This window comes from Oryctolagus cuniculus, chromosome 2, assembly GCF_051225735.1.
Source record: "Oryctolagus cuniculus isolate XC-2025 breed Fujian yellow rabbit chromosome 2, ASM5122573v1, whole genome shotgun sequence".
NCBI lineage: Eukaryota > Metazoa > Chordata > Mammalia > Lagomorpha > Leporidae > Oryctolagus > Oryctolagus cuniculus.
In genome coordinates, this window is record NC_142868.1 from 123,191,645 (window position 1) to 123,205,378 (window position 13,734).

General features: G+C 39.9%; 1 protein-coding gene across 1 annotated transcript in view; it reads right to left on the minus strand.

The window, feature by feature from the left end:
• Positions 1-13,734, minus strand: part of DNAH6 (dynein axonemal heavy chain 6) — a 315,572-nt gene that overhangs the window by 233,582 nt on the left and 68,256 nt on the right. The window contains exons 11-13 of the mRNA XM_008254187.5: positions 12,065-12,265; positions 2,166-2,286; positions 45-196 (exon numbers count right to left, since the gene is read on the minus strand). Coding sequence (XP_008252409.3) covers positions 45-196; positions 2,166-2,286; positions 12,065-12,265 — 474 coding nt within the window. The remainder of the gene's footprint in view (positions 1-44; positions 197-2,165; positions 2,287-12,064; positions 12,266-13,734) is intronic.

The following is a 13,734-nucleotide window of genomic DNA, read 5'->3' on the forward strand; positions in this document are numbered from 1 at the left end:
AACTGTAGAGACCACGGTTGAAGCTTTTTCTGGCTCATGGTTACCTCCAAGCATCGCAAAGGTGATGGAATTAGCTTTTCCTTTAGCAGCTTCGTGTCAATGAGCAGCAATCCTACATTTCTGGTGGGTCTTAGAGCTACGGCATCCTTGTGCTGTCTGTGATATTTTTCCAGTTGATCACTAAAGAACTTAACATCTACATAAAATAATGAGTATAAATCATAAAAGATATTAGATTTTAAATGATGACTATACAGTATACTAAATATCATTATGTTAACAAATTTATTCATGTATTCATAATGTTATTATTCACAGAGTGCCTTGTTTTAGAATGTTAATTCACAACACTTTGTAACATTTCATTCTTGTAGTCAACTAATATTTTACAATTAAATGTTTTCTGATGCCTTTTAAGAGATGACAGACAATAACTTACAATTAGAAGATACAGTCTGGAATGACAAGATTCTCTTGCTAGACTGGTGTGAAGCTGGGCTAAATCTAAGAGTTCGTCCACAAGATACCACAAAGTAAAGCATTTTGAGAATATTCACACACAAAAAGTGGAAACACAAGAGACTGAATATAGTAAGAATTATTTCCATTCCTCTTCTCAGCACCTGTCTGCCCTTCCTGCACCCTTCATTATGGTTAAGTCATTTATCTGCTTGGCTCTGGCAGAGGCTGCAGTTGTATTTTGATAGTCTTCTAGCCTACATTCTCTCCCTTCTCCAATCCACCTGGAACAAATGGAGCCTGAGGATCCGTAAATGCATTTTTATCATGGCTCTGGTTAAAAACAGCTCTTTCTAATCCACAAAGAGAAAAAAGAGTATAGATGATAGAAGATAAATAAGATCTGCCCCTTCTCCTTTTGAGATAGAAGAAAGCAGCAAGTATAATAGGTACACAGGGTTACAGGCCACAGAAGCTGGTTTCTTACTACTTAAGTGCTGCATAATCTTGAAGATATTATTGTCTTTATGAATCTCCATTTCCTTATTTGTGTAATGTTAGTAGAATTGTGATGATTACATGAAATGCCTGGAAATCACTTAGTACAGCATCTATCATGTCATAAGTGCTAAGGTAGGCATAGAACTTGTTAGTAAATGTTGATATTTATAGGAATGTGATGGTGAAATGTGGTTGATTATGTCAGAATCTAAAAACCCCTCCCCTCTTCATCCATGGAGGCTAGACAGGGGGGTAGTCTGCTTAACAGTTCAGTTAAAAAGACATTTTTAAAGGATCTACAATATGTGGTCTGTCATAGTAGTTTGAGTGTATAAGAAAACAGGATACATATGGTATCCAAGGGTCAAAGCTACCTTCTATCAACCTGTAAGAAACAGTTGAATTGAAAGGTTTAGGAAGCATCAGAAGTTCTAAAAGAGGAGGTATTCACTAAGCTCCTAAATCTGTATATAATAAATATATATGATATTTGTTCACCTTATTTAAATAAAAGAATTTTGAAAAAAAAAAAAAGAGGAGGTATTCAGAGTTTAAGAGTCCAGGCCAATATTCCAAGGTCCCAAACAGTAAATAGTTAATACCTGTGAGAACCTGGCCCCAGGACTGGGTTTCAGAGGCAAGACTGGCAATCCCAGGCAGAACCAAATTGAGAGAAATCAGGGAGACTAGAGACTTCACTCAAATGAAAACTTGGATATTGTGGACTGTTTTCTTTTGTTAGGAATAATAAGTCTAATGATATAATTTCACCCCTGAGTCTGATATGACCCAGAGTTGTTGGTTCACACCAACCGCATCTCAGTGTGGTCCTGGGAAAAAAGAGCAACTCAAATTCCTGTACTAGGAAAATTTAAATAAACCTTATTTAATGGTATTGGTATTTGTATACATTCCAACTCTTCCCTAATACAGGCCTTAGCCCTGCTACAACTTCATATAGAAGATAAGCCATTAAGGGGGAATTGCTTCTCATATTATCCTGAAATAAAACAGTAACACTGAGTAAAAATAAAGGAAAAAAGTAATTTTATGAAAAACAACCTCGAAATTAATAAACTGCTTGTCAGGTCAACTCATTTCGCCTACCGAATCCCACCAAACAGGAACTCAGAAGACTATAAATCTTATCGTATATATCAAAAATCATTATTGGAACGAGAATGTAAGTGAAATGGAAAACTTACCAGGTTCCTGAAGTTTAAGAGCTTGTAAATCAAGACTTTCATTTTCCTTGAAGAATATCTGGAATTTTTCAAAGGTAGCTGCATATAGGGAGGCAGATTCAAATGCTGCCTGAATAGTTTCCTGAATATTATAAATGAGAAAAAATTTCATTTTTCTTGAATAGAATTCTCTTCACTAGCACTAACACACACACACACACACACACACACACAGAGACATTCACACTGCTTCTCTGTTCTCAGTGGTATGTGATGCGTTGACCTTAGGAGACATGCATGAGAAAAAATACCACTCTTGATGTCAAGGAACAGATAATGTGTTCAAGAAGAAACTGTTATGAAAAGTTTAAAAATCCATCTTGAAATCTGACTTTTGACAAATTGTTTAGAATTGAAAGAAAGGACATATGTAATTTTTGTTTTTTTTTGGTTTCATGGTGAACTTAAGTATTACTAGTAAACATATTGCAAAGAGGCAATGCCTATTACTTTCTAAACTGCAAACTTTGTGTCTTAGTTGAAAGGCTTTTAGGGAAATTCAAAACTATTTAGCATGCCTACAGAATCATTTACTTAACCTTACTATCAAATCCTTGACTGGTCAGTCTCTCATTCAAAAATGTCCTCCATACTTTGCCCTAATAAAATCCTTGCCCTCATCTTGAGTTCCTCTCTCCCCTTGTGGAGCTCTTCATGTTGTTAGATATATTATTAGCTGTGAAATATGATGCAAATAGATTCTCCTAAGTTATAATTGTATTTTTATTTTATAATTCTTTTGCCTTGAACACTTTGTTTTCATTTTTATGTCATTGCATTTATCAATTTGTTCTATTGTTACATCTGAATTGTGAGTCATAGTCAGTTACCCCTTTCTTATGAACAAAATTATAGAAGAATTTGCCCACGTTTTCTTCTTGTAGTTGAAAGGTTTTATTTTACACTTAGTTCCCCAGTCCATGTATTCTTATGTATAATGTGGGATGTAGATCTGATTTTATATTTGTCCACATGGCTAATCTGTTGTCCCACCTCCATTTATGAAAAAGTCCAGGTTCATATCTGGGGTTTGAGGTACTATATTTGTCATTTAATGAATTTCTATGTGTACTTGGATATATTTCTGAACTTTCTATTTTAGTCCACTGATACCTATACACTTAGGTGTCAGTAGAACATTTGAAAGAGTACAGAATGTTCATATTTAATATTTGGTAAGTATAGTACCCCTCATAGCTTTTATTTTGTTCAGCATTAAGATATTCTTATATATCTATTCTTACTTATCAGCTTTACTGCAAAATTTTCCTAGCTCCATGAGAATGCTTGTCAGTATGTTATTGGCATGTATTAAGTTTATGAATTAATCTAAGGAGAAAGAACACCTTTATTGTGTTGAGTCAATCCATTAAAGCACTTCTGTTCAAGTTTACTTTTGTGTCTTCCAGAAGATTTAAAAAAAAAAAAGTTTTCTATGTAGGTTCTTAACATTTCTTATTGGATTCACTCCTAATTATATCACCTTCTTTGTTGCTATTATGAGTGAAATGTCTCCTACTAGGCTTTTTCACTATTCTAGATATAATAGGTAGCACTTTGAATTTCTAGCCTTTGGAGATTTAACAACATTCTCCTTTGAAATCATTTGGACCTGACACTTTTTATAAGGCATTTATTTGATAACTTCATTTTGTGGATGTTAGTTTTCTATTTCTGCTCTTGCTGATTTAGGTAAACATGTTTCTGTAAAAACTATTTTATATAGGCTTTCAAATTTACTTGGAGTAATATCTGCAAAGTAATATCTAATTTTTTTCCATTTTGATAGTTATTTCTGTCATTCCCCACTGTTAATGTTGATTAGCTTTTCTATATCCTTTTTTATTTCAGTTGATCTACTGAAAAGTCTTCTACCCCTAGTGTTTCTATTTATGTTCCATTTATGTTTCAGAGCATCTCTTTACTTTGTAAAAGTGTTTCCTGTGCTATTTGGTGCATAGAAATTCTCACTGTTACTTCCATTACAAATTGTGATTTTTTGAAGCAGATGTCTTTGCTCTGTTTAATGCTATTGATTTAGACTCGACTCTATCTGATATCAAGGTGCAGAAGACAATTAACATAGGAGGCCTGAAACTGCTATTCTTAGAAAGACCTGCTTGCAATGTGGGCCCTTGTTCAGCACTGTGAATTGAATTTCAGAGGGGTTCCCACAATTCCCTAACTGGAAAGAGTGGTTCACTGTGGCACAGCTGTTTGTGAAAACAATGTGGTTTACTCTGAACACCTGTTTTCCTTCCAGGAGTTTGGAATTTTGGTGTATTGTAGGTAGAGAGTGCTTGTGTAGCCAGTACCCAGTACACACCTTGGCCACTGAGACTCTAAGAAGCTTCTCTGATAGAGGACATTCCACACGTGTTGCCACAACTCATTGTTGGGGGAGTTAGGAGTGCCCTGTGTGCCTCCATAGGGAGTGGTTGCTTGGAAGCATGCACCTGGGTTTCTCTGGACTTTACCCCATGTACTTTTCCCCATTGCTAATCTTTTTCACTATAATTCATCTTTAAATTTTTTTTTGACAGGCAGAGTGGACAGTGAGAGAGACAGAGAGAAAGGTCTTCCTTTTGCCGTTGGTTCACCCTCCAATGGCCACCACGGCCGGTGCGCTGTGGCCGGCACACTGCGCTAATCTGAAGGCAGGAGCCAGGTGCTTCTCCTGGTCTCCCATGGGGTGCAGGGCCCAAGGACTTGGGCCATCCTCCACTGCACTCGCTGGCCACAGCAGAGAGCTGGCCTGGAAGAGGGGCAACCGGGACAGAATCCTGCGCCCCGACCGGGACTAGAACCCGGTGTGCCGGCGCCGCAAGGCGGAGGATTAGCCTAGTGAGCCACAGCGCTGGCCCACTATAATTAATCTTCAACTTGAGTGAAACTACATGCTGGGTCTATGAGGTCTCCCAGCAATTCATAGAGAAGTGGTGGTCATCTTGGATCCCTGACTCTCAGGATCGGAAACCTCGCTTTATCATTCCTTACCTTAGCTTCTACACCATTGAGCATCTCTTTTTGTTTAGTATTTCTGAATTACTTTATTTTAGATTTTTCTCTTGACCTAGCATATTGTTTTGTTCTGCTTGTGAACCAAATATTCACATTTCTTTATATTACTGACATATTTGATCTCATTTTGCTCACATGTTTTGTTTTTAAATAATTAATTTTATTTGTTTGAAAGGCAGACAGAAGAGAGAGTGAGAGTGAGAAAGAGTTCTCCCATTCACTGGTTCACTTCCCAAATGCCTGTAACAGCCAGACCCGGGCCAATCCAAAGCCAGGAACTGGGAATTCAATCTGGGTCTTTCACATGGGTGGCAGGGACCCAAGTACTTGAGTCATGTCATTTTTAAATATGCTCTATGGTTATTTTTTTCTTCCTCTGTGTGATAGCTTTTAAAAGATACATGTATTTTCTTATTGATCTTTCATTTCATTTTTTTGGTTGTTTCTAAATATTTTTAATAAAATTTTTATTCACAGTTCTTTTGACATATAGAAATTGTACATATTTATAAAGTAATATGTGCTGTTTTGTTATGTATATACATTGTGCACTATCCAATAAGTGTAAATACATTTATCAAGTATTTAATTTTTAAAATTTTAATATTTAACAATTTTTAACATTTTACCACATTTAATTCATATGTAGGCATTATGTACATGCACATATATATTATTTCTTCTTGGAAACAGGGAAGTTAATATCAACAAATGTGAGACTCATGGCAATGATCATAAAGTGGGGGGAGAAGGGTACATTGTCATATACATGGTGTAACTCAGTGAAGCTATAACTATATACTAAAAATGTGACATCTGCCCAATTTTTATACTTTCTTTATAAGAGAACTGAGAAAACGCGATACTTTTCTCTCTCTGAGTTTGGTTTATTTCACTTAGCATAATGATCTGCACTTCTATTCATTTTTGTTGCAAATGTCAGGATTTCCTTCTTTTTTTATGTCGGAATAACATCCCATTGTGCATATATACTTCATTTTCTTTATTCAGTCATACCAGTTGACAGACATCTAGCTTAATTCCATAGCTTTGCTATTATGCATTGGGCTATTACAAACATGGAGTGCAGGTATGTCTTTCATATGCTGACTTCACTTCCTTTGGATATATTCCCAGAAGAGAGAGAGCTGGGTCATATGGTAGATCCATTTTTAGTGTTTTGAGGAATCTCTATGCTGTTTTCCTTAATAGTTGTGCTAGTTTACATTCACACCAACAATGCATTCTGGTGCCCTTTTCTCTACAACCAACCTCACTGGAATATTTTATTGTTTTATTTTGGATAACAACTATCCTAACATCAGTAAGATGATACCTCATTGTGGTCTTTACACAATTTCACGTGTGGTTTTCCCCAACTTCTTCTGTGCCAATCAGTAAACTTATGCTTACTTCCTATTTTCATCTTTTTTGTTTTGAAAATTGTATTATGGCCGGCGCCGTGTCTCAATAGACTAATCTTCTGCCTAGCAGTGCCGGCACACCCAGTTCTAGTCCCAGTAGGGGTGCAGGATTCTCCTGGTTGCCCCTCTTCCAGGCCAGCTCTCTGCTGTGGCCCAGGAAGGCAGTGGAGGATGGCCCAAATGCTTGGGCCCTGCACCCCATGGGAGACCAGGAAAAGCACCTGGCTCCTGCCTTAGGATCAGCGCGATGCGCCGGCTGGCCGGTGGCCATTGGAGGGTGAACCAACGGCAAAAGGAAGACCTTTTTCTCTGTCTCTCTCTCTCTCACTGTCCACTCTGCCTGTCAAAGATAAAAAAAAACAAATTAAAAAAGAAAGTTGTATTATTTATATTTCATTAGAACATAGCACTTTATACACTATTCTCCCATCCTTGTCTCTATCCTTGTTTTAGGCCATGCTAAATCTCTAATTAAATACATTCAACACTAGCCTTCAGGCATCTTTTTTCCAAAGTCATCTGCTTGTAGTAGATTAACATTTTTTTCTATAGCCCCAACACTAACAGGACTAGCTTGGCTCAATAAAAGTTCTTAATTCACACTTTCTTCCTGTGGGTTTCTTCAAAAGTCCTGCTCCACGATTTCCCTGCTTCATGTGTTCTTTTTGAGAAGTTTGATGCCAATCTAATTCTCTTACCTCTGCAAATTACTTAATCATCTTTCTTTGAGATATAGATTTTTTTAGCTTTAAAATGCAGCTGTTTTGGAGCCAGCGCTGTGGCGCATTGGGTTAATGGCCTGGCCTGAAGCACCAGCATCCCATGTGGGTGCTGGTTCGAGGCCCGGCTGCTACACTTCCAATCCAGCTCTCTGTTATGGCCTGGGAAAGCAGTAGGAGATGGCCCAAGTCCTTGGGTCCCTGCACCCGTGTGGAAGACCCGGAAGAAGTTCCTGGCTCCTGACTTTGGATTGGTGCAGCTCTGGCTGTTGCAGCCAACTGGGGAGTGAACCAATCCTGTGGGGAGCAACTCGGACTAGACTGTTACTCGAATTAAGACTTATTCTATGCATCTGCTCTCCCACAATATGGTGCTGGGAGAGGAGGAAACAGCTTCTACACAGCTGCCTCCAGTTCAACCAATAAACAGCAGGACCTGCTCCTGATTGGAGGAGAGCAGCGTACTCGGCGTGTGGGTAGCAGAGTTGGGATTGGTGGAAGAGGACTATAAAGGAGGAGACAACATGCACCAGGAACACCTGAGGAACATCTGAGCAGCCCCCGAGAGAGCCGGCCGGCGGTGTGTCGCTCCCCCACGGAAGTGGGGAAAGTGGCAGGGGGAACTGCCCTTCCACGGAGGTGGAAGGGTCGGTAACCAACCTGGCAAGAACCAGCAGCAAACCCGGGGAGGGCCGAGCAGACAAAAGAACAGCGCAGGGTCCTGTGTCATTCCTCCACGAAGAGGGGGAGCGACATAATGGTGCCGTGACTCGGATAAGAAACCTAGGAGGGAAGAAGCGGGAAGAAGCGGGAAGAAGCGGGAAAATACCAGAGAGAGAGATTAGCAAAGAGCCTAGGGAAAAGCCGGACGGAAAAGGTGCCAGAAGACGCTATTGAAAGCCTAGGCATAGACTCGGATACGGACTGTGGGAAAGAAGCTAGGATTGAAAGTGAAAGTGAAACCAAGAAGAAACTTAGACTCGGATGCAGACTATGGCAGGGAAGCTAGGAGATTAAAAGCGAAAGTGAAAGCTAGAAGAAACTTGGATACGGACTGTGGGGAGAAGCCAGGAGAAATGAGGGAGGAATATTGTTGGAAGAAAAGTTAGGAAACATACCGGGTAGAGAAAAATATGTTAGGGAGGATGAAGCCGCGGGGGCAGGCTGAGGCGGAGACGTAAGCTAGCTTGGAATTCTTCAAGTCAGCCCGGGGAGCAAAAGGCAAAAAGCTGGGACCAGGGGCGGAGACATAAGCCAGGTTGGAATCCGTCAGATTAGCCCGGGGAGCAAAAGATGGGAAGCCAAACCGGGAGCGGAGACTTAAGCTATAGGTTGCATTTTGTCAGGTTAGCCCGGGGAACTTCGACTGAAAACCGAGAAGCGGAAACGTAAGCTAGGCTGTGTGATTCGCGGAAGCCGCCACGCGCAGAGAGAGCGCGTGGGGCACAAACGGGGAGAGCGCATGGGGCGCGAGTAGGAAACGCGGGGCTAGCGCGAAGGCCGTGGTGCGGGCGCAAAGGGCGCGGAGACCACGGAGCGCGCGAAGCCGGGAAGCCGCGTGCGAAGCCGGGAAGCCGCGCAGAGCCGGGAAGCCGCCGTGGGGCGAGGCGCCGAGAAGCAGCCTCGGGGCAGGCGCCGGGAAGCCGCGGGGATAAGAGAAACAGAAGTTTAGAAGTAAAATGAGAGAAATAGGAATGCTGGCAGATAGAAGTAAAATAGGAGAAATAGGAATGCCCGGAGATAGAGAAACAGAAAAATAAGGCCTCCCCACAACATGGCAATGAGAGAGCTTGGATTCGGTCTGCCTGATTAGTAAGACGATAAGCACCTGTGGGCGGCTGCAGGTCACCGAAGACAGGCATGAATTAACATCAATAAGTCTCCCCACAATACGGCAATGAGAAGGCTCGGATTCGGTTTACCTGATTGGTAAGGCTTGTAAGCATCTGCAGGCAGTTCTAGCAGAGCAGAGCATGCGCTGCAGGGCACCGAACACAGGCACGCATCAGCGCCTATAAACCTCACAACATGGCGAAGAGAGGACCCGGATTCGGTTTGCCTGACTGGTAGGGCTTGTAAGCACCTGTGGGCAACTCCAGCAAGCAGAGCAGAGTGTGTGCCACGGGGCACCGAAGACAGGCGTGTATCAACGCCAAAAAATAAAAAGAAAGGGGGAATTGTGGGGAGCAACTCGGACTAGACTGTTACTCGAATTAAGACTTATTCTATGCATCTGCTCTCCCACAATATGGCGCTGGGAGAGGAGGAAACAGCTTCTACACAGCTGCCTCCGGTTCAACCAATAATCAGCAGGACCTGCTCCTGATTGGAGGAGAGCAGCGTACTCGGCGTGTGGGTAGCAGAGTTGGGATTGGTGGAAGAGGACTATAAAGGAGGAGAGAGACAACATGCACCAGGAACACCTGAGGAACATCTGAGCAGCACCCGAGAGAGCCGGCTGGCGGTGTGTCGCTCCCCCACGGAAGTGGGGAAAGTGGCAGGGGGAACCGCCCTTCCACGGAGGTGGAAGGGTTGGTAACCAACCCGGCAAGAACCAGCAGCAAACCCGGGGAGGGCCGAGCAGACAAAAGAACAGCGCAGGGTCCTGTGTCGTTCCTCCACGAAGAGGGGGAGCGACACAATCCCAGTTGTTAATTTTGGCTTTGACTGCCTGTGCCTCTGGGGTCTTTTCCAAGAATTCTTTACCTATGCCATTGTCTTCCAGGTTTCCCCAGTGTTTTCTAATAATTTGATGGTGTTGTGTTGTAGATTTAGATCTTTAATCCATGTTGAGTGGATTTTTTGTGTAAGGTGTAAGGTAGGGTTCTTGCTTCATACTTCTGCATGTGGAAATCTAGATTTCCCAGCACCATTTGTTGAATAAACTGTCCTTGCTCCAGAGGTTTAGCTCCTTGGTCAAATATAAGTTGGCTGTAGATTTTTGGATAGATTTCTGGTGTTTCTATTCTGTTCCATTGGTATATCCATCTGTTTTTGTACCAGTACTAAACTGTTTTGATTATAACTGCCTTGTAGTATGTCTTGAAATCTGGTATTGTTATGCCACTAGCTTTGTTTTTGTTGTATAAATTGCTTTAGCTATCCAAGGTCTCCTGTGTTTCCATATGAACTTCAGCATCATTTTTTCTAGATCTGAGAAGAATGTCTTCGGTGTTTTGTCTGGTATCACATTGAATCTGTAAATTGTTTTTGGAAAAATGGACATTTTGATGATATTGATCCTTCCAATCTATGAACATGCAAGATTTTTTCATTTTTTTGTATCTTCTTTTATTTCTTTCTTTAATGTTTTGTAATTCTCATCATAGAGGTCTCTGACATCCTTGGTTAAATTTATTCCAAGGTATTTGATTTTTTTTTGTAGCTATTGTGAATGGGATTGATCCTAGAAGTTCAGTCTCAGCTTTGGCATTGCCTGTGTATACAAAGACTGCTGATTTTTGTGTATTGATTTGATATCCTGCTACTTTACCAAACTCTTCTATGAGTTCCAATAGTCTCTTGGTGGAGTCTTTTTGGATCACCTATATATAGACTAATCTTACAACTGACATTTACATTTGTTATGTTTGGCTGTTGTTTCCTTTGCATTTGTTTTTAGGTCAGATAATATAATGATTTGTGAAAAAAATGTAGCTGTTGAATACCTTCTTTAATACTAGTATTAATGCAAATAACCAAAGAACTAGGATACACTTTTGGAGTTAGAACCAATATACAGTAAAAATAACTTGCAAAGTTATAAATATGCTAGGGGACAGTAAAATAATGAGTATTTATAGCTTTTGAATTGATTTAAAGTTTTGTAGTTGAGAATAGAATTCCACTTTAACCAGGTATAGAAACAGTAGTAGATGTAGTGTTATATTTGCCTTTAAAATCATACTATAATAACTATTTAAACCATATCTTTATGAAATGAGCAGCTTTAAACACCGTGTATGTAGGGTTGTATGTATAATAGATATCTATGCCTCACAAATAGGTAAAGTTTAAATTTGAAAATGATACAAGCAACTGGCATCAAGGAGCAAAATTAATGACAGGAAGTCAAAGGTTTCAATTCTCCTCCCCACGCAGGGGATTAGGTCATCCATAGATCTAGGTGGGGCATGAGGGTGAACAAAGCGAAAAGTAGCACTGTTCTGTCTCTTTCACATCGATCTCCTTTATACGTGTGCTTCTACTTATAAAAACTGAACACTTCAGTTTATGGGGTACTGCTTTTCAATGTTTTAAGCACACATAGGTTAGTTGCCTGTATTTGAGCAGCTCTGAATAGATGTCATTACGTATCTTTTCCATCTATGCCATATTTTAAGAAAGCATGAACCATTTGATCACAAATGCCTTCAACAGAAAAGGCTGTGTGGGCTGGCAATTCAGGCTGGTTCTGCTTCTGTCTCTCAGTATATCCGAGAAGTGCAAGCAAGTGGATCTCTAATGATGTATAACTGTTTTGCTAGATAGTTTAATGCATGTAAAAGTTATCCCATGCCTAATGGGACATGTTTAAGAGGACAAACATTATTTTTTACATTTTGTCATTTGGTGATTAGTTGTAATAGAACATTTAAAGATAAGAAAGGAAGAGAGACTGAGACTGAGAGAGAGACTGAGTCTCAAAACTGAGACTATGAGTATTATAAAATAGCTTTGATAAAAGTAAATGTACCTTTATTTGAAAGATAATTGTGTGAAAATGGTTATCATCATCAAATACTGCTGACAAGCTTGGCCCAGGTCCACAGGTTTTTTCTTCAAGTTTGTTGTTAATGTAGGGGCTGGTGAATGCATCAAAATATGGATCAGGCATGAGATTAGGAACTGACAACACAGTGTTTTGAAAGTGATTAATTGCGCCTGAAATGCCATCCTGTTAGAGAGAAAAGCACAGGCATGAATGTAAATGCATAGGTAACCATATTACTGAATATTTTTGAGTTTTCTGAAATGCTGAACTAAACAACATTCAACTGATGCATTGATTCTATCACAAATCAGAAGACAAAGCCCTGCCTTCAGAACACATATTTTCTAATTTAAACAAAAATGTGCAACACATTTTGATGACTTCTATACTTGAAATGTGAACAATATACTTGAAGATCAAAAAATAAGACTAAGAAAAATTATACCTGAAAACAAAGATTTATGTGCAAGGATACTATTTGCAGCATTACTCATAATAACTAATTTGAGAAACATATTAATGTCCAAAAATTGGAGTTTGGTTGTAGAAATTATGGCATATTTGTACAATGGAGAATTATGTGTTTCTTCTTAAATTATTTAATGACACAAAGAAAAGCTTATGATACAGTGTTAAGTTAAGGAGAGGGATGGAAGCATATAAAACTGCATATAATGAATGATATAATCCTAACTGAAACGTGTATCCACTTCTATCTATGTACATACTCTCATGGTAATTTAGGCAACATACCAGGATACCAATATTTACAAGACTGGGAAGAAACATAAACCATGCTAACAGGAATTATTTCTATTCCTGGCACATAGGATTATGGATAATTTTAACAATATTATTCTGTTTTTCAATTTTTCTTCAATAAACATGGATTAGCTTAAAATTTATAGCAAATATAATCCTATTTAGAGAAAATGGGAGAAAGAAAAGGAATTTCTTCAAGTGAGGCTTAAGAGGTGAGCTGGAGCTTGCCAAGCCTCTAAGACAGAAGTACAATCCTTGCTAAGTCATCTTGTGTGGGTGTGGGTGGTGGAGCAAGGGGGTTGGTCTGGGAAGGCCAGCAGGTTTGAGTCCAGTGAATCATGGGGATTCTGGAACACTAGTGCCAGTGTGGAGAAATGGGACAACACCCAGTTAGCCCCTCATAAAAGGCCTGAGCATAATGCTGACTGCTAGTGTGTTAACCTATAGGCAACAACTCCCCAGACTATGGCCATAAACTACACTGAAGACAAAACGGTCTAACCATCAGGTAAGTTTGGGAAGAAATCTTGGGTTAAACTAAACCACATGGATTCTTCTCAGAACCTGCTAAGCAGGATTTTTATGTCTGTTATATGCAAATGTATATTGTAAACTCTTTTCTCTTAAAATGCCTATCAACATCTCAAAGTATTCTTTGGAAAAATGCTACTATTGGCAAAGGAGAAATTTCAAAGATGAAAGTGATATGATTACATTTGCCGGAGAATAATCCTGCTATCAGCAATGTGGGAAGTGAGTTAGAAGAAAGAGAGGCATACAGGAGCAAACTATTACATGAGGTCAGATGAGAGATGGTAAGGTTCCTGTTGAGGGGAGAGGCAGAAGGAGTGCAACCCAGACTCCACAAACAAGACTTGGTGACTTGGACC